Source organism: Pinus tabuliformis, chromosome 1_1, assembly GCF_031772625.1.
Source record: "Pinus tabuliformis cultivar Carrire ecotype Pingquan chromosome 1_1, CPIR1, whole genome shotgun sequence".
NCBI classification, from domain to species: domain Eukaryota; kingdom Viridiplantae; phylum Streptophyta; class Pinopsida; order Pinales; family Pinaceae; genus Pinus; species Pinus tabuliformis.
This window is the reverse complement of record NC_142297.1, coordinates 551,611,844-551,634,350: the sequence shown is the minus strand read 5'-3', so window position 1 is coordinate 551,634,350 and position 22,507 is coordinate 551,611,844. Positions and strand designations below refer to the sequence as shown.

The 22,507-nt window shown below is 35.7% G+C and overlaps 1 protein-coding gene across 1 annotated transcript; it reads left to right on the top strand.

The window, feature by feature from the left end:
- Nucleotides 1-7,764: 7,764 nt before the first annotated feature.
- LOC149214323 (cinnamoyl-CoA reductase 1-like) lies at nucleotides 7,765-9,478 on the top strand. The gene is made up of 6 exons (XM_089389364.1): nucleotides 7,765-7,903; nucleotides 8,008-8,165; nucleotides 8,386-8,571; nucleotides 8,686-8,848; nucleotides 8,950-9,142; nucleotides 9,277-9,478. Exons 1-6 carry the CDS (start codon nucleotides 7,765-7,767, stop codon nucleotides 9,476-9,478), a joined length of 1,041 nt encoding a protein of 346 aa, XP_089245490.1.
- The last annotated feature ends 13,029 nt before the right edge of the window (nucleotides 9,479-22,507 follow it).

Sequence of the window (22,507 nt, the reverse complement as noted above, 5' to 3'; positions counted from 1 at the left end):
TTACATAATTCAATTCATGTTCATTTCCAGTGAAATTTTCTTAGTGAGATTAGGTAGAATTCAATTTTATTTCTCTGCCTGTGGGAAAATTTCATGTTTAGTGTTATTCTTCTCTTGAAAAGGATTCATGTTCTTATGCCCTTTTCATACTCCTCAGCAATCTCTCCATCTCGCGTTATTCCAAACTAAATTGCTACACTTTTCGCCTACCTTTCCTCACGAAGTAATTTGTGCCTTTGTATTGAATTCTCTATTCTTTGCTTACTGTTGGTCCCACACCATCCCAGAAGCTCAGTCATTCATAAAAATTGTTCCTTGTATCCATATTCACTTACTAGCCTAAGATCAATATTTCATTGTAAGTCATCTCAAACCGTTTTTTTCTTATATATTCACTGAGCATGACTCGGAGAGAGCCCTCTCCTGTTTTGGTAGGGCTAGCTACCAGACTGAGCGTGGTTTGTGGTTACCCTGAATTTTTCCTTCCTTCAGCCTAGGGTAGATTTAGGTGCTAACATAGTGGTGACTCCACTGGGGAAGGAAATGGTTTGCTTGAAGATTGTCTTGCCCCAGTACATCTATCAAGCTCAGATATGATGGTTGATGGTGAACAACGATCAAACATAAGAAGATGGCTGAAATCATTCACCTGGCGACTCCATTCACTGAAGAATCGAGCAATTAGTGCTTCATGGTGACTCCACTGCAGAGAGGTCAGTAGCTTTGATATTTTGAAGATGGATCGGGTTGCAAGAAGATACGCTCCCATGAGCCGAGACCACATTCCAGGCTTTCCAAATAAGATTCTGAAAGTAGATTGGTCAAGGAATTTGCCTGCGTTTAAAGATGATGGTAAGAAGGACGCTGCTTTACATCTAGTTCGATTTCACATGCATATTCACAAGTCAAATGTTGATTTTCCTGAAGATTGCTTAATGAAAATATTCATGGCCACTCTAGAAGGCGAAGCCCAATCTTGGTACGAAAGTTTCCCGCCTGCTTGTATTTATTGTTTAAATGATTTTCATGCCATGTCCATTGAAATATATAAAGACTCTTATCCATCATTAAATCTAGTTCATGACTGTTGCAAACATGCTCCTACTTTTATTGAAAGCCTTGAAAATACTATGAGGATGATAATTTTATGGATGATGAGATTACGGAAGCCTTGTACGAGAATCCATTTCAGAAACATGAAGAGAAACTAGAGGAGTCCCATCAAGATGCTTAGGAAACGCTGCAGCAGAATCAAGATCTTTATACAATGGAAAACGAAGGAATTTTTCATCGTGACAGTCAACATGAATTACATGAAATAGATCAGCAGGCTGAAGATTTCCATATGGTTGAAAATGATGAAAGAAGGAGTTTTATTTCAGATCCGGTTGAAATAAATGAGGATACATAGGAAAATGATGTTCCAATCTCAGAAAATGATGATGATAAACCAGATCGAGAGACAGATTGTGATGAGGAAAAACATGTTGTTTTGGATCTCATAGAAGAGAAATGCATTGTTGAGGTTGCCTCAAATGAAGAAGACAGAGTTACAGACCTAACTGCCCTCATCTCATCAAAACACAACCTTCCTAACAAGGTAATCCAGTCAATTCATGAATAACAAGAGGATATCTTTGTTCAAGTAGGTGAAGACATACAACAAAATGATTCTGTATTTTCGATTTTTCAAGGATACTAACATACATGTTGATAATTTCCTGTAATAAAGCAGAAGTATTTTTGCCTTGTATGAAAGCATAATTTACAAATATTCTAATGTCTAAATGCATGCAATAATTTTACAGGTTGTTGCATCTATGGCAAAAGGAAGTTATGTTGCTCGTACAAGGAGAAGTGGCAAGAGAGTGACAAGGGGTGCACAGCTGTGATGCACATCGTCTGATGAGGACAGGACATCTGATGTCAATGTCAACAATGCCCCAGGGAACATTGTTGAGGATGACCATGTGATGGTAGCTGATGTTAACACACCATCAGCGACAAAACCACCATCAACAAGAGTCCAAGGGGCAAGTTCAACTAAAAGGATCAGTGCTATAAGAGGATGGACAAAAGAACAAATGTTAGTTGCAATTGATGACATAGAGTTTAATGGATACTCAGTTCGGGAATCTGAAAAAAACATGGTATTCCTCCCTCATCAATACAGTATTGGAAATATGGCATGACTCATACAAAACATAGAGGGCCTCTTACATTTATGACTGAGGAGGAGGCCAAGGTGGTTGAGTGGTGTAAAGAGATGGCCCAGTCGGGACATGGGCTAAAGTTGATACAACTCAAATCCATAGTTGCTCAAATCTGTCAAGGGAGTCCAAACCCATTCAAAGATGGGTTTCCTGGTAAATCATGGTGGTTTGGGTTTAAAAAAAGGAATCCAGAACTTGTATTGCGTACTGCTAAGGGCCTTGACAGAGACAGAGCATTAAATTTGCGCCTTGCAGTTGTGCAAAATTTCTATGACACTTTCTAATTCTAACGATAAACATTCTTATGGAGTAGACCATATATGGAACTGTGATGAAACAGGTTTACAGGAAGGGAGGAATTGTGGCATGCAGGTAATTTCCAGGAGAGGGACCCAAAATGTGCCAAAGATTTTTCCTAAGAGTAGGGGGTCGATAACTATTTTATGTTGTGTTAATGCAATTGGTACTTCAATCCCAGGATTTTATCTATTCAAACGTAAAAATCAATTGAAAAACTATATACGCAACTGTGAACCAGGTGCATGCATGGCTGCACATCCCCATGCATGGATGACTAAAGAACTATTTCTAATTTGGCTTTTTCACTTTTCTGCATTGGTACTAGGTGGCCTCTAGCCTAATAATAGACACCTATTGATATTAGATGGCCATGGGAGCCACGTAGCTGTACAAACAATTGAGGAAGCAAACAGTTTAGGCATTGACTTGTTGACATTTCCTGCTCATACCACTCACAGATTGCAACCCCTTGATGTTAGTGTGTTTGGCCCTTTCAAGAACTCTTTCAGGTCGGAGCACGCTGCATGATGGCAAAGAATCTAGGGGTTGAGGTGAAAAGGTTTGAGCTAGCGGAGGTTGCAAGTAAAGCTTTTAAAAGGGCTTTGACGCCATCAAATATCAAGGCTAGCTTTAGGAGGACATGAATCTAGCCACTGAACTATTATGCTCTTATGCATGATACTGGTTGTAGCCAAGCATTTCATGTGGATGGTCAGGAAGAAGGGAGTGCCCAAACAGGTGTTGAAGTGCAAGAAGTAGATGACCAAGATGATGATGTTGCAGCTGGTAATATGATTTCCCTATCTCAAGGACACTTATATATAGAAGATGATGAAACTGTATGTGAAACACAATATAACCATGAAGAAATTCAAAGTAACATGGAGATCGTTCCACCAACTCAAGAACATGAAACTCCTGTTGCTGATATTGTTAATGACATTGTTGAACATGCAGTTGAAAATGACCAATTCACATTGCCAAGCCAAGTAACCCCACCTTCATGGATAGCAGAAGCAATGATTAATATGAATGCACATAGTGTCTCAGCAACCAATGAAGAAAGCATGAACATGCCCTCACAACCAGCAAAATTGAACAGTGAAATTGTTCATTTTTTCTTGGACAATAGATCAATGGAAGAAGATGAAGCACATAATGAGGCATCAAATGAAGATAATGATATAGTTCAATCAGTTCCATCAGATACTAAAAGGGAAGTACCAAGAAATGACATGCAGGTGGGAGGGGTGGAGAAGACACTTGGTCGGTTCCTAAAGCTACCAGTAGAGAGAGTATCAATGAAAAAAAAGCAATGTGCACCGAGTAGTCTTCGTCTGGGCCGAAGCTCACAGTTACTCACCTCAGAGGACTATATAAACCTATTAGCTGAGTCCGAATAAAATAAATTTGAAATGCAAAAATTAAAAAAAAAAAAAAAGGATCTAGTCAAGGAGAAGAAGGTAGCAAGGATTGTTGCAGCACAACATCGAGAAGATGAAAGGATTGAAAGAGATAAAGCAAGGCGAGTTAAGGACCAACAAAAAAAATTGGCAAGACAGGAAAAGGAAAAAAGAAAGGCACAACAAATGCTTGAAAAGGAACAAGGGATGATCAATATGGTTGACAATGATACAAGAATAGTTGATGAAACCATGATTATTTCAAACTCATTAGACTCCATTGCAGATAATCCACCATTATTCCAAGATCTCATAAACATTCAAGTGCCTCACTATAAAACTGAGGGTTTACCCACTTTCCTTATTCCTACCAGAGTTGGTGTCAATTCTATGTATGCTCATTACACACCTCCACTTAATGCAGGGGTAAATAGTGCAAATGTGAGGTATGGGTACTCAATACCTCCGTGGTTGGAAGCTGCAAATTGGAGGCAAGCATATGGTAGAAATCAACCATTTCCTAATCAACCCTTGACAGGTAGGCCAACCTACCTGGCTCAAGAAGGTAACTTGGGGAGTTTTGGCACTCAAGATTCTCAGGGCCATAAAAAATAGGGGTGTCATATGTTTTTGGTTGTAACCACATTATGATGTGGATTTTGGATAGATTGTATCTTTTTCTTATCACAAAAACATTTTGGCTTACAACCTAGGTTGTTTTATTTCATAATCTGTGCGACATTGTAGCCAAAATCCATTTTAGAAGGAACATATATAGTCTATTATAATGTAGAAATGTTACAAGATTCTAAGGGTCATAAAGAATAGGGGTGTCATATGTTTTTGGTTGTAAGCACATTATGATGTGGATTTTGGATGGATTGTGTATTTTTCTTGTGACAGAAACATTTTGGCTTACAACCTAGGTTGTTTTATTTCTTTGAAACGCTAACAACATTATGGTTCTATCCACACATCATTTAAAGTACATAGAAATCAAATTGCAAACATTGCTCTCATTCTTCATTTAATATTCTTGCACAATTTGAGACATGCAATAAATTTGAAACCTGCAAACTTCTCTCCTTGGATATATATATATATATATATATATATATATATATATATATATATATATATCTATATATATATATATATATATATATATATATATATATATATAATCTGGAAAGAGAAAATCTTTATATTTCAGAAAGAGAAATATACATGTTACATCCTCTGCAGGGAACTGGAAGTGGCTCACAGTGCTTTTCTGTAAGCTTGAACCATACACCAATCCTGCTGAAATGTTTACTATGCCGGTCCATTCATGGCCAATTACAACAAAAAGCCAAAAAGGAGAGGTCTAGCTTGTATATCCTAAATAACACTTTGTAAAATGACTTTGACAGCAAAAAACTAAAAAACCAAAAGGGACAAAGGAATTTAAAACCTAAAAATAGGGACATGCCTTGAATCAAATGACCATCCAGGAATTCATGAGAGAAAAACTCTACCTTGGAGGGACAAAACTTCCTTAGACAACTTATCTGTCTTTGTGTTGATTCCCCTGAAAATATGAGAAACAAATTATGCCTTCATATCATATATGTGAACCAAAGCCTGGAGCATAATGGAGATAAAAGAAATGAGAGGAGTTTAAGTGAAGAACAATTCTTACTCCACACCGACGAGGATGGCCTTGACTGGTCCCATCAAAAAACCCCCAAGGGATCTTGAAATCCAGAGGATGCATAATAGGATTATTAGGCTTTTCCTGCTTACGATGATACTAATATTCTCTTGTCAACTTCGCTATCATATATGAAACAACTTCCACTGGATTGGTTTGTTCTAGAAAATAATTTGACCTCTGCCCCGAGATCTATCAATTTTTTCAAATGATGAGGAAAGCTGAAGCAATCATCCACATCCAGAAAGTCTCAAAATCACTAACCGACATGCTTACTAAGTTCATCCACATCCAGATCCACAAGCCTATCTCTGGTCCATTCATGGCCAATTACAGCAAAAATCCAAAAAGGAGAGGTCTCGCTTGTATATCCTAAATACCACTTTGTAAAATGACTTTGACAGCAAAAAACTAAAAAACCAAAAGGGACAAAGGAATTTAAAACCTAAAAAGAGGGACATGTCCTAAATCAAATAACCATCCAAGAATTCATGAGAGAAAAGCTCTACCTTGGAGGGACAAAACTTCCTTAGACAACTTATCTGTCTTTGTGTTGATTCCCTTGAAAATATGAGAAGAAAATTCTGCCTTCATATCATATATGTGAACCAAAGCCTGGAGCATAATGGAGATAAAAGAAATGGGAGGAGTTTAAGTGAAGAACAATTCTTACTCCACATCGAGGAGGATGGCCTTGATTGGCCCCATCAAAAAACCCCCAAGGGATCTCGAAATCTAGAGGATGCATAATAGGATAGCTAGACTTTTCTTGCTTACGATCATACTAATATCCTCTTGTCAACTTCGCTATCATATATGAAACAAATTCCATTGGATTGGTTTGTTATGGAAAATAATTTGGCCTCTGCCCCGACAAAAGCTAGATTAAAGAGGAGAAATATCTACTGAACTGCTTGGGATCTATCAATTTTTTCAAATGATGAGGAAAGCTGAAGTAATCATCCACATCCACACAATCTCAAAATCACTATTCGACATGCTTACTAAGTTCATTCACATCCACAAGCCTATCTACAAGCAGCATTAAGGCGAGAAGGAGGCAGCGTGGAGGGAATGAAGGTTGTTGCAAGGCTAAGGCAAGGCTAAGATAGGGTTGAAGGCAACAACAGGCAGAAGGAGGAAGGGACAATGACAAGGAGATGGAGGAAGAAGAAAGCTGGGGGCTGAAGTAGAGGTAAGGGAAGCTGCTACAGGTAGCAGAGAAGAGGAGGTAAGCCGTTGAAAAGAGAAGCAGCAGAAGGCTTGAGTGGATGAGGTGTCGAGGAGATTTTAGGGGTTGTTTCAAGGCTTCAAAAAATTAGAATTTTGCCCAAAAAAGAGTGAGGAGACGTGATGGGAAACCTGCAAAACCTAAACCCCTAACCTGCAAAACCCTAAACCCTCAAAACAAAACCCCTAACCTACAAAATCCAAAACCTGCCATGCAAAGTTAACAAAAATTCCAATAGGGTGTTTCATGTTGAAAAACACATTAGAAATGGCTCGTAGGATTAAAATCCTACCGGCTAAAAGCCATGTCCAAGTCCAGAGCTCGCCACACCTACAACAAGTTGGAAATTAGCAATTGGACAACAAAAAACTCAAAAAAACCAAACAAAAAACGCAAAAACCTGCAATTACCTGTAAATGCAACCTTCAACCTCGAACTGGCTAAAACTGGTACTGGCTCCTCCCCAAACAACAAATAGCGCAAATTAAACCACCACCAAGGAAACCCTAACCCACCGGCGGTCCAAAATGACCAACAATTGCAGGCAGAAAACCACAAGAACAACATAAACCCTGTTCTAATCATGGATGTGTATCAGCAAACAATGGCGGAGATGAGCTCAAACATGGCGGATGAAGCGCGCAGGTACTGGAGCCGTCCCGTGCCATCGTCAGTGTAGGGCTTCGCCCAACAACCAGACCCGAACAGAAAAGCAAAAGGGAAACAACACATCGCAGAAATGAGGTGGAAACAAACCTTGACAATGTTCGGAACTCTAGAACAGGACCATTCATCGCTGGTATTTAAAAGCCCCATATCTCCTTTACATTTTAAGATTCAATGACCCACTTGTCTAAGTTCATCTGAACTGTTGAGTTGCTCTTGAGAGAGTTGCCCCCGTACTACCTTGGCATAAAGCACAAGATGACATCTCGACAAATGAAGGAAACGAACAAAACAGTCTGCGTGACGGGAGCAGGGGGATTCATTGCCTCGTGGCTTGTCAAGATACTCCTCAAGAGAGGCTACACTGTGAGAGGAGCAATTCGCAGCAACCCAAATGGTATATCTAATAATAATTACCAGTACGCTTACCACATGATCAGTTTAATTATTTGTTTATTACTTCTTAGGGTTAGGGTTTCTGACGGGATTTGACATGTATAGATGATGGACGGAAGTATGAACATCTGAGAGCTTTGGAGGGAGGAAACGAGAGGCTTGAGCTTGTGAAAGCTGATATTCTCGATTACCAGAGCTTAGTCACAGTTATACGAGGCTGCCATGGTGTATTTCACGTGGCTACTGCTATGAGCAATAACCCCGTAATTAATTCACTGCCATAGAATTATTTCTATAACCTCTAAACCTTCTAAGTCCATATATTCAGTTGGAGCCCATCAATTTAGTTGTAGCTTAAAATGACGGAAAGCAACTGTATTAATACCTATTGTAATCACTGCTCTTGCCGTTAGATATTGTTAACTAATGATCTAGTCTGCTGACTGGCTTACGTGCATACGTGATGGATGTAATTATATGCAGGAAGAGGTAATAGAGCCAGCAGTGAAAGGAACGAAGAATGTGATGGAGGCCTGCGCGGAAATGGGGGTGAAACGCGTAGTCTTTACGTCTTCTATCGGTGCTGTTTACCTGGACCCTCACAGAAACCCATTCGCCGTAGTCGATGAGGATTGCTGGAGCAACTTGGACTACTGCATACAGACCAGTGTATTTATTACTTTCTCTGGATTAATACACTACCCTCAATATATATAGAAATATCAAGTTGGATCGCATGGATTTGGGCTAACTCTATTACTTCGTCTTGTTCATTAATTGCAGAACTGGTATTGCTATGCAAAAACCTTGGCAGAGAAATCGGCATGGGAGCTTGCCAAGAAATTGAATTTACAGTTGGTAGTGGTGAATCCTGGGGTGGTTTTAGGTCCGAATTTGCAGTCCACCAAGGACGCTGGCACTGCTCATATTATGAAATACTTGACAGGTGGGTAATGCTTTCTATCATAGTTAATAATATATATAGTTTAGACGATTACTGATTTAATAGTAGAATTGACGGACCTATGATGATGAGATCGATGCCAGGGTCAGCGAAGACGTATGCGAACTTAACTCAGGTATATGTGGATGTGAGGGACGTTGCAGAGGCTCACATTTTAGTGTACGAAACGCCCTCGGCCAGCGGCCACAGATATGTGTGTGGAGAATGCAACATCCACCGAGGAGACCTCGTCGGCATGTTGGCCAAACTGTGCCCACGCTCTCCCCTCCCTACCGAGTAGGCACCACAGCAATCTTACATAGTATATTAAAATATACTTATGTTCAGATTAAATATACATATCTGGAAACAAGTGTATAACGAATCAAACAAAATAAGTAGTCTAATCCTATGCACCTTCATCCATGCAGGTGTTCGGACCAGATAAATCCAAGGAAGCAGCCATACCACTTTTCCAATCAGAAGCTAAAGGATTTAAATCTCTCGTTTACACCTATGATCAAGACTTTGGGTGACACCGTTGAAAGCTTACACAAAGATCGGTTACTTCAACGCCATCTTTCAGGGTGGGATGACATGGATGGCAGCCCCTCGCTGTTTTCAAGGATCTGATAAACAGAATGATCATACAAGTTAATCCTCTAATCCTTAATAAACATATAATGCTCACTAGGATTTGAATTATTACTTCTGTGTCACTGTAGTTATTAATGTTTCAACGCAATCTGCATTAAGCTCGTGGTTAATGGAGATATCAATAAAAGAATTCGGATAGTATTTGCATGTTTGATTAAATATATATGTTACGTTACCTTACGTTACGAGAGATTTATATCTCTAGTTTCACCTTTTAAAATTTATTTGCCTTGGGATGATTAAAATTATGAAATTCAACATTGACATGAAGTTAAAAACCAGAAACTATAAGTTTCATTAATTGACCTGGATCATATTGAAAATTTAGAATCTATTTATATTTATAAATTAAATTAACGTATGTATTTTTTAAATATATAATTTAATTATTTTATTAATTTAAATAGTTTGGTATACTCACATTTAAGTGTCGAATTATGTATATTTTTAATAGCATTTGTCTGGATTTTTTAATTTGGAAACTCGATGTAGATGTACTTTTGTAATAAATAATTTAAATATTTTGGCATATTAATATGGAAGAGGAGAATTAAATGTAATTTAATATACATTTATATTTTTAAATAAAAATTGATTTTATAAAATTGAAAAAAAAATGAAAATACATTATTAATTAAAAATAATGTTAATAGGTTTTTTTTGGCATTGCTTTGTATTTTCATTTAATGGAATATTGAATAGAAATAATTAGATAGATATTAAATAGAGGGAATTTATGTGTGTGAATGATGTAAACTAGCAATTATATGTTGGACAAAATTAAAGAAATTAGAACTTACTAAATAAATATGTTACAATTTTGTAACTACATATTTAAAAGGATAAACAAGAATCTTTGCAAGCTAATTGAAAACAAGGGCACTCTCTCAAATATAGAAATATTTGTGGTTTTGTACACCTAAATTTTCAACAAAATCTAAACAGGACAACTAATTATGAAAATAAATCAATTGAACAAAATAAAAGAACTCAAACTCTACTAAATAAATAAATATGTTACACCTTTGTAGCTACATATTTAAAAGAATGAACGAGCATATTTGCAAGCCCCTTGAAAACAAACCTAAAATTTCAATTTTCAACAAAATCCAAACAAGATAACTAATTAAGAAAAAATATCATTGGAACAAAATAAAAGAACTCTAAACCTTGCTAAAGAAATAAATATGTTACAACTTTGTAGCTAGATCTCCTCATAATAGCTTTGAATTTTTCCTGATTATATTGGTTTCTTTTGTTACAAAAGGTAGCTTCACTGAAAGATTTTGAACATAATACATAGTATCCATATTACTCTGCTAATAAGATATCATTATCGAGTGAGTTTTTTGTTGGTAGTAGAGATCCTTATGGTAATAAGGACTCTCTAGAAATCCAACCACTAGATTATTGGTCATCTTGTGCAGTTGATTCGATCATGATTACTCTTCCAATGCCTCTTAAAAAATATGCAAGTACTTTATTCTGATTGAGGATATGAAAATAGGAGCATATCAATCCATTTCAGTTAATTAGATAATCTTCCTTCGTGGTAGCTAAAAAATGCTTTCAGTTGACATGAACAAACCCATTGTTGCCTCTTCTTTCAAGAAAAATTATCACGGGATTTGGTTTCATTTCATCAAAAGAGGCCATATTAATTTAAAGTATCGAGCAAAATAAACACATCACCAACAAGTTTGCTACATTAATCATCATCACTAAAAATACAATAAAGATTACTGATGTATACTTCAACTTGCACAAAACTCTACTAATAGAAGGATCCTTTATGCAGAAATTGCAAGTTTTGCTCCATCCAAGAGTGAAAATTGTGCCAATTAAAGCTACATTTTGATTCTAGAAACAAAAATGAGGTAGATTTGGTAGGTGAGAGCATCTTGGTAGTTTCCTTTTCACTCAAGTGAATGAGGCTAAACGAAACCAATGTTTACATTTCTTATTGTTGATATTTATGTTATAAAGCAAGGAATCATTGAGAAATAGCGACAAATAATGGGGAACACTGGGCTTCTGCAATTTACTGATATTGATATTTTCCCAGCTCTCTATGGACCGACTTAGGTAAGTGATCCATCTTACATTTCATGTTTGTTTGTGATTGATTGCTTGTATTGGTTACTGCTAGTCTGAACTTTGTTTTGGGGATGGAGCTCAATGCTCAGGGTGATGACTACTCTACATTTCTTGGGACTCATTTATTGCAATTGTTGGGTATTGTTTCCTGGATCTATTGCATTTGCAAATTTCAGTAGTACACATGTTTTATTGCTTAATTGTGTTGTTGGAGGGACTAGGGGCAGATTTTTATGTGTTAGGATAATGCATGAGGCTAGGTGCTCATGTTGTCATGTGTGATGATGGTGGAAAATTGGGATGACAATGGATTTGGGGGTTTGGGTATTATTTGAATGTTTAATCCTTATTCTTCAAATATTTATACACATTTTTTGTGGAAATTCCTATCAGTTTAGGGAGTGGTGTCCTTATTGCATCAAGATAAACTAGTACACCATGCATTTAGGGTGGGCACAGGTGTGGGGGTGATGTATCAAAACACTTATTGTGTGCATATGTGTAAATGCATATTGAATCTAGAGGGTGCATTCATTGTTTCACAAACCCATCTAAATCCATATATGATGCTAGAGACTACAAATGGCTAGTATGTCAAATATTGGATATCAAATTAGGCAACATGAAACTTGTCAAACTCAAGGTGCATATCACATCCTACATGAGATAGGTTTGTGCTAGTAGCTAGAGATCATTGTGATCCTAAAGACACTCAATATTATTTATAGTAATGATTCTTATGACTTTCACTTCAGGGCTTGAAGATCCACCCTTCCATGCCCAAAGTACTCCATAATATTATTAGAGTTGGGTGGTTCTATTCATTTTTCATGAATGGGAATGTTTTTTTCATATCCTATTATGATTTTAATTTATTTTTTGCAAAGCTCCAAGCTCCAATTGTATCTAATTTCCACCTTTGCTAAGGAGGTCGGCACGACTCACTTCCAAATTTTTAACGTCATAGTCCATCCCAACTTTTCACCCCATTTGTGTCCATGCAACTTTGATTTTGTAGATTAATCCCATGCATCCTTCAATGCAATTTGGCTAAGTTGACCCATTCCAGATCCAATCTCTTCATTGTACTCCTAGACACACCTCTCGTAAAAGCACTATCTCATATCATTGCAAATTTAGTCCTTGTAGAGCCAAAGACTAATTCCATTGATCATAGCTTGCTCGAACAATGTCTGTGATTGCTTGATTATTAGTCTGATCATGCACACCAGGCTTTCCTATATGATCTGTATTGCCAATATGTAATCCCTCTAGAGTATGGATGAATGCAATCAACTCTTGTTCATGCCAATATGGCATTGGGTATCTTGTACTCTTTTCCTTTTGTTATAAGTACTCAACTAGTTCATGAAAGGTTGCTTGGTCAACTGTGCACCATTACAAAATTTCCAAGACCTGATGAAATATTTTCCATTAGTTAAGGGATACTTATGGACAAGTGCATCAAGTTATTAAACTAATGTAGATGCATAGACATCTTGATGACTTGCCTTACAGATGGATGGGAGATGAGTCTCCTAGCATAATAGATTAGAAACTTACCATTTTACTCTTAAGAATTGGGGTATGTTTTGTTGAAATAGTAAATTGTTATATAGTATATATGTGTTTAGTAATCTTACTCATTTAGAATTAACATTATTTTGTATCTAGATCACATCTCTTATGTCAATTTTCAGAAACTATTGAATCACAGGTTACTTCTCAAAAAAAAATGGAGGATAAAGATTTTAGACCAACAATGTACGTGGACAAGTCCCTGAGATTGGTTCATATCATTGTGATGCTCCTCTCCTTATGTGCCCTTTCATTTTATCTTGGTGGTATCTTTTTCTATGTGTTGAATAGATTTGTTCTGGAAGATCAAACATCACTTGCCCCTCTACAAGTTCGCTAAAATGTTGTCGAAGTGAAGTCGATAAGTTTGAAGAGTGCAGCAGTGAAGATCATGATTACACTCCATTCACAGATCCAAAGGTATTTGTATTGTGGTAGATTATGTTGTAATAATTTTAAGAGTTTGAAATGTATCTTTCTCGATTTGGACATTTAACTCCTTTGAGGAGCTAAAATTATGTAAATCTTTTGATCTGTAAATGATACACAATTTTTTTTACATTTTAAGCTGAATATAACTAAAATAGTAGTTTGTATTTCATGGTGAATTTACTAAATGACTTAATATATGTGAGATGGTAGAATTAATTAATGTCTGTGAGCTGGTAGATCTCATTACTACTTGTTTGTTACCAATCAACCACATTGGATGAACTAGTTAGGTTTTCCCTTGTTGTAAATGATACACAATTTTTGTTACATTTTAAGTTGAATATAACTAAAATAGTAGTTTGTATTTCTTGGTGAATTTACTAAATGACTTAATATATGTGAGCTGGTAGAATGACTTAATGTCTGTGAGCTGGTAGATCTCATTACTACTTGTTTGTTACCAATCAACCACATTGGATGAACTAGTTATGTTTTCCCTTGCTAGAGCACAAGATGCACACTACTTATTTTAGTCTCTATATTGTGATGTGTTGTGTAGTCCCATTGACCTATTTTGGTAATTTGTTGACATTAATCTCTTTTTTTCTAAGACAAGGTCCAGTGAACTTCTTGGAAGATATTCTCAATGACTTTTCCATGGTAAAACATTACTATTCAAAAATGTTTAAGCTTATTTTTCATTGTTAGTTTGTAGTGAAATGGTTTTTTTAGGTTGTTTTGTATGCCTTATGAGTTATTCCATTCAATTTCAATCTACTAAAATGTTATTACTCTCATTTTTCCAAAGATGGAGGATGGACAAAGAGAAAGGATGAGTGTTGGTATAGGTACATCCTTGATCCATCTTTAATGTTTCTTCCATCCTTGTTAAAAAAGTAAAAAAATACTGAAGTTCTAGAAAGAAATGGTAATTGCATTTTCTTTCACCTAAATGTTGTAGAGGATCTATGATAATAAATTTGCATTGTTTCCAAACTTACTGCTTCATAAATATTTTTATTGCCATAGGAATGTCCAAAAAGGCATAGTCCAAATTACACTTATGTGATAATACATTTACATTGTTTCGAGACTTACTACTTCTTAAATGTTTTTATTGTCATAGGAATGTCCAAAAAGGCACAGTCCAAATTGCACTTGATGTTGGATGTGGGGTGGGTAACATTCTGACTAGTGTCAATAGGTTTACCATTTTTTTTTTTGAGATTATATTATCGATCACATGATGTAGTTAGGTTATGAAAGAAGTATACTCCATAAAAAACAACAAGGAATCTATATTCAAGTTAAATTAATGGATAAGCCATCAATACACATGGTTGATCAACCTTATGATTGTCACTATACTTGAAAGTCGAGACATCGAGATCATGAAAAGAAAGCTAACTGAAATTTTCATGTCAGATAAATTCCTCTTCCTAGTTGGACATGAGATTCCAACCCGGGTGTGGTAAAAGACAATAGGCTATCCCCACCAAAAATCCTACACTCGCTTAACTTCCATTTAAATTTTTCATTTTTACCAAAATCCACTTATACAAGTATGAATGAAATGGTGATTTCTTAGGTTAAAATTGACATACCTCTATGAAGGCTCTCACTCTCACATAGGAATTCTACGTGAAGAACACGCCATAAAAACTAACCAGAGAGTATCCAACATAACCATTACAATTCCAACAAGTAACGGAGATAGGGGTTGTACCCTGCAACTGATCGAAAGGATCAATTGGTTGGCTACGACCAACCAGGGCCACAACCATGTTGCCGGAAGGGGAAAAAACGTATGGAAAACCTATGGTGTCATATCACCACCATTTTTTGGTAGCAATAATAAATTTTTTCGTCTCCTTTGTGAGTCCATCAACATGCATTTGTGTGAGATTGAAGTCTAGGAAAATCTCGTTGGGAAGTGACACTAGTCTCTTCTCGGTTCACAGAGTTGGCAAGTGATATTGAGTGAAACCAAATGACAAGGATAGAACTAGTTCGTATGGAAGCACACTCTAGAGTATGGTGAGCTTGCAGGTGATACTAAGTGAAACCAGATACAAGGATAGAATCAGTTAATCTTGAAGCACAGTCTAGAGCATAGTGACGTTGCAAGTGATATTGAGTGAAACCAAATGACAAGGATATAATCTGTTAATTTGGAAGCATACTTTAGAGTATGGTGAGGTTGCAGGTGATACTGAGTGAAACGAAATGGCAAGGATATAATTAGTTAATTTGGGAAGCACACTCTAAAGTATTGTGAGCTTGCATGTGATACTCAGTGAAACCAATTGAGAAGGATAGAACTCTAAAGTATGGTGAGCTTGCATGTGAGACTTAGTGAAACCAAATGAGAAGGATAGAACCAACTAATCTAGGAAGCACAATTTAAAGCAATGTCACATGTTTCAGGTTCGAGTTTGGGTTCTACAATGATTAGGTTCGGTTTGAGTTTGAATGTTTTGATGAGGTTCGTCATTAGATTCGTCTATATATATTAATTTAAAATGAATTATACGATAAAATAGTAAGAAATCAACATCAGTAAACATAAAAAATGCTATCACAGATATGGAAAATGCAAGGATAAATTACAAGCTTGAGTTTCCACAGGAAGTTATGAGTTTTGATCTATGGACTTGGTCAATGGCTATGAGGTTCGCCGAACCTCAATTTTTTTTTAAGGTTTGCCGAAATTCGAACCTCAAGGTTATAGTTGGGCAAACCTTCTGACAAAGCTCTAAAGTATGGTATCCTTTGGGGTTGATTATTAACCTATTAATTGATGTTGACATGACATTTTCAGTTTTTGACAAGGTGACAAAAGTTGTTTATATGTTGTCTTTTGTGCAGTCACTCTAAGTTGTGAGAGGTGTTGACATTGCAATACTAGTTATTGATGAGGTGGTATAAGTTGAATATAATAAATAGATTTATTGATGTATAAGTTGAATATAATAAATGGTTATTAAAAAATGTTTGAATTAATTAATGAAAATTTTGACCAAAAAAAAAAAAATTGGTTTAAATATTTTTTTCCCATATTAAATATTAGTTATTTAAATTGAAATTTGTTTTTTGGGAAAATTAAATTTATATATTCATTTAAACATGTATTTCCATAACAATTTAGTTACCAAAAATATATTTAAATTTATATTAAAAATAAATAAATAAACAAAACAAAAACAACAGATGTATCTTGTTTCCAATACCGAGTTGACATTAACGATCCTGCACCCGATTGATAAAGGTTTTTCACACTGCAAAATAGCACCAAACTCTAATCGGAATTCAAACAATCGTTAAAAAGTTAAACCTATTTCTTTTTATATAATTAAAATTAAAAAATAATAATAAAAATTTTGAAAAATTAAGTACTTTTAACCTCATATTTTAACCATATAAGATATTTTAAGCTAAATGCATCGAGTTTCCTTAGATTATTTATAAAATATAAAATACAGAGCCCCGTATTCAAATTTATAAATACATAATACATTCATTTACATTAATATACATTTATTAAAGATACTAGTCACAAATAAATAAATAAAAAATAGCCTAAACTTATTTTTTTTAATTTTAAAAATAATTATAACAATAAGATATCTTTTAAAGTAATAATAAAAAACAAGAACATTGTGAACCATTTTGCATTAATATCTTGAAAAAACCAATAAAAACTGTAAAATGGAGTTACATATTTGGCTGTGTTTTCATTGAACGACGTTCAATCTTTAACTATAGTTCATGCATTTCATGTCATATTTCCAAAAAAATATTTTAAAACAAAACGTTAAATGAACCGACCTGTATCTTTGGAACTCAAAGCTTCACGTTTAAACTCGATAAATTGATCGGTCTGAACATTCAGAGAAACAATCTGAGGTTGCCCGTCCCGTTGCCGGAGATGGCAGAATCCCTGGCAGCGGCTCCCGGGGAGGCAAAGTTAACTCCATGCTTAAAGCTAGAGAGCTTAAAGACTTTAGATATCGGTTTATAAACCCAGGCTTAGTCTAAGAGGGAGGAGCTGGCTGAAAGGTATGGAAATTTAGGTTATATTTAGAGAAAATTTGGTAAAGATTTTTTTAAATGTTAGTTATTAAATTTCAAAATTTTAAATGTTCTAAAAATTTTTGATCGTGCTGATTAATTTTTAGATTCCAGTCACTCCTCTGCCTCACTCCTCTGCCTCATTATACGACTCTAAGCCCATACCCCAAACCCTGAGCTGTTAACCGACAGCAGGAAAGTAAGAAAATGAAAAAAGTCATCAGCAAACTACTTAAAAAAACGCTTGCGCATTTCATTCATAGCTAAGTAAATAAACCAATCATCTCTTCTTACATATAAAATCGATGAACAGGCGGCCGTTGCTAAACCTGGCGGCGGCGTGTCCGAAGTAATGGACGTCGTAGGGAGGAAACTCTGAAACATAGTGCCTCGCCTTGGCCGCTGCATTCTCTCCCACGTCTAACAGTGACGCTTCGAATACAAATAACGGAGGTTTGCATGTTGCCGATTGTTTCTGGTATTTATGTCTCTATTCCTTGTTGTTGTTTCCACAATCAAATTAAGGGGAAAATATAGAAGCAGTGAGAGTTTGAACTTCGAGGACGGCATAGTTCGCACCTTTTTTCCTGGAATTCTCAGGAGTTGCATAATTTCTCTTCCTATAAGTTGGAAATGTGTTCGAGCTTGAACGGTCTTAGACAAGAAAAGTATTGACCACATTATGCTGCCGGGAGATGCAGATGGGTCATACTGATCATTAGCCACCGATGCCGAAGTTTTATAATTTTCCAAGCTACATTAAATGCATGGCAGCGGCTAACTAGCCTGTGGCAGCGGCTAACTAAATGTCCAGAAATGCAAGTTGGATAACCTGATTACATTCGAATTCTCATTTCTTATTTAGTGTCTAGTTTCCGAATTCACGTGTAAACGGGCTATCCAGCCTTTATCCCCTATTGCTGCTTATGCATTGCCAACTTCTTGTTCCAATGAAACCGACACATTTATTGCGTTCATGTTTTTCTCTGGGAGTCACCGTCACTGGTCAATCCCAGGAATGAAATGTGGCAGAGTCACAGTCTACGGAAATGCTCCTCCTTTACTTCTTGCGTGGTTTATTTACCACGACTGTTGCTGCTCGGGAGTTAGTAATCGCATGGATATGCCGCGTGATGGAGGTATCAATCTGATGGTAGAAAATAGTTCTATCCTCTCACACAAAGAATGGATGGCGGAAAACCAGACTGGCAGCCGGGGGAGTTGACTTCAGAGGGAAACACATTAGGGCGTAATTGCGTAATTATTGTTTGGTACAATAAATTACATTATTGTTTGGTAAAATAAATTAAATAAATTATGTAGAGAAAATATAAAAGGGAAAATTTTAAAATATATCATTTTAATCTGGTTCATCAATATACAAATCTTTCAATGACTAAACACAATTCCTAATATGGAAGTGCATGGGATCTTGATGTTGATTTTATAAATCCTTCTAACATGTCTACGACTGTATATAGCTAATCATAAAACTATGCCAAGTTCAACCAAAAAAAATAGAGGCAGAATGATGTTCTTGTAGCTAATGCGAAGATGAAGCATGATGGAGAGTGATAGGCAGCTCAAATGGGTAAGAAGTTGATACCTACAAGATTCCTTAAAGGGTGAAAATTCAATTGAATGGTTGAAAAATCTATTGTAGCTATGGTAGATGACATGCAAGTAGGTATTCCTCTATTTATTACAAGTACAGTGCATGTAGACGACATGAACAAGGAGAGGATTCATTACCTCACTTTCGTCGTCATCAGCGTGAGAATGAAAAACATTGGAGGAATTGAGAATGAAAAACATTGGAGGAATTAAGTTACTAGCCTAACAATTATCATAGCTTTTAGAAATGTAATTAGAAACCATTAATTGTGATTAGAAATAATATCAAGAGGTAATATGAACTGAGACCTAACATGCCAATTTTTTTTTTTGGTTGGGAGGTTGTATTAGTCTTTGTGACGGGACTCAAAAAGGCCATCTTGGAAAAATCACACAGTAAAATAAATATGTAATCATGTTTGCAAAACGTTGTAGGAAAATGCACTCAAAAAATCCATAGACAATGATTCTCAAGGATGGAATGGAATGGGTAAAGGATTATTGAGCCCTCAGTGGGCTTGATAGTGTTGTAAGACCTAACATGCCAATTTTTTTTTTGGTTGGGAGGTTGTATTAGTCTTTGTGACGGGACTCAAAAAGGCCATCTTGGAAAAATCACACACTAAAATAAATATGTAATCATGTTTGCAAAACGTTGTAGGAAAATGCACTCAAAAAATCCATAGACAATGATTCTCAAGGATGGAATGGAATGGGTAAAGGATTATTGAGCCCTCAGTGGGCTTGATAGTGTTGTAAAGAAAATAAAAAATGAATGATTTAACTTATGTTACATACTTTGCTTAAAAAAAACATTGTGGGTGTTTGGAGAGTTTTCTATATGCTAAATTGTTTATCGTAAGAAGAGTCATGAGCTTCTCAAAGGAGCACTGGTAAGGCTTTTAGTCTTGCAAGAGGAAAAAAGAATAAATGAATGATTTAACTCGATGTTGCATATTTTGCTTAAAAAAAAACATTGTAGGTGTTGGAGAGTCATCTCTATGAAAATTGCTTTCCATAAAAAGAGTTATGAGTTTCTTAAAGGAGGATTAATTGATAAGTTGTCTTGTGCATAAAAATTAGTTTAGTTTATATAACTAACTCTCATAAACAAAGTACTCATGCAAGAGAATCTTGTTCATCTATGTAGCCTAATGAAATTACCTAAAAGATTGGAGGAAAAAATATCTATAGCATAGAGGGGTTACCATACTTCATTGGTTGCACAACAAAATACTAGAGGGATGAAGCAAATCATAAATTTTGTTGGAATTTCCTTTTCTATTGTGAATTCCTATGTGAAGGTATGGGATATGTGAGTTCCATTTAAGATGGTGATGTTTGTACATCGTAGACTAAGAATTGAGGAATAACAAACAGTTATGATCAATATGTAAAATTCTCTCCTTACCAAAATGATAGTGACACCTCTACTTCAAGGCCCATACCAACCCATAGAATTCCTCATCATAATTATTGTAATTAAGTATGACATCTAAAAATGTCTAAAAATGATATGTAATGGGATGACATGCCTAATTAAGTACAACATCAAAAGCATTAGTAGAAGTGTCCATCTCTACATCTATGGGATGGTGTAAATTAGGTAAATGTAAAACTAGAGCTAAGCTTAAGGCCACATCCAGTCTTTGAAAGCCCTCTTCAAAAGCTATGTTCTACCTAAAAAAATATATATCACATAGATGATGTAAGAGGCATGAAAAATGGGAGAAGTTTGTGATGAAACACTGATAAAAATTAAGTATACTTAGAACACTCTTCAAATTGTTTCTTGTATTAAGGGTGATTCATTTTTCTACCAATTACACTTTGTCCCTCACATCATAGATACCTTACCCATCAGTGGGAGAGACAAGGTACTAGATAGAGGCCTCCAAAAGATTGTTCTTACTTTTTCCCTTTAGTTTGTATTTACATAGTAGGTCTAGCATGAGAATAGTGATGATGTTTAGAAACATCATTACACTGAAACACAAGAGATCTTCATGATCTGATGGTGATAGACCAATCCTAGGGAGCATTGACAAGGATATATGGAAATGGAGCAAATCAAATAACCATGGTAACATTTGTTGTAACTCTTCTTAAAAGGTGGATCCAAGAATCCTTGTGTGAACATAATGATTCTTATGTAGACACAATCAAAATTCAATTCTTGCAAGATAATTTTACCAAGGAATCCAATGTTCCAACAAGAATCCATATGTGGACACAATGATTCTTATGTAGACATAATCAAAATTAAATTCTCGCAAGCTAGTTTTACCAAGAAACACGATGTTTCAACAATATTTGTTGTCATTCCCCACCCTCTCTTATATTTGAAAACAATGTTGTTCATTAAGTGGACTTACATAAATCATTTTCCTTATGCGTCATTCACATGGTGAAACTGTATAATGACATTGAATTCCCTCCCTCTGGTATGTTGACATTGATCAACGAGTTTCTTGATGCCTTTTTTCCTTATTAGGCTACCTCCTATACACAATATTCATAACTCTTTTGAATTAATTCCTAGAAATACTCTCCGCAAATCTCATACCTATTGTTTATCTCTTATCATTATTATTCAAGTCAAATGTCAACTCAAATATTTACTTTAGAAAAATATAGCATAGCTCATTTTCACATGTCTCCCCCACCTTCGTGATCCATAAGAAAGAACACCAAAAACGGAACTTATTTATTATATGGCTTTCAATAAACAAACCGTTATGAATTTCCACCCCTTTCCTAAGATTCTTTATTTGTTATATCACTTGACTGTAAGGTGTTTGGTATCATCAAGTTCTCATGAATTATAGGTATACTTGGAAACCAACCTTTAAATATGAATTTGGGTTGTTTGTGTGGTTGGTGATTCCCTTTCACCTCACTAACACCCTTCTATGGTTTCAATATGTATTAATGATATATTATAGCCATGCTAAGGAAATTTTGTAGTCATATATCTAGAATTTTTTTTTAGCCATATATGGGTTGAGCTCTTTCAACATGTTGAGCTCTAGGTAGTGGTTGAACCAACTTATGTTTGACCTTCACTCTTGTTTGACTAAATCTTTGTTATTGCTATTGACGAAAATTGAATGTTTTCTTTTAATTTCTCAGTAGATGTTAATGGCCCACTAAGAAGAGTTACACTGAATGGGGCCTTTTGTTTAACTAGAGATACATTGCATTTATGTTCCA

Bases quoted from the DNA above. Each gene is read 5' to 3' on its own strand.
- LOC149214323 (XM_089389364.1), top strand. From the start codon at position 7,765: ATGACATCTCGACAAATGAAGGAAACGAACAAAACAGTCTGCGTGACG. The intron at 8,572-8,685 runs GTATTTATTACT...CATTAATTGCAG, and splicing joins ACTACTGCATACAGACCAGT to AACTGGTATTGCTATGCAAA. The intron at 8,849-8,949 runs GTGGGTAATGCT...GATCGATGCCAG, and splicing joins TATTATGAAATACTTGACAG to GGTCAGCGAAGACGTATGCG.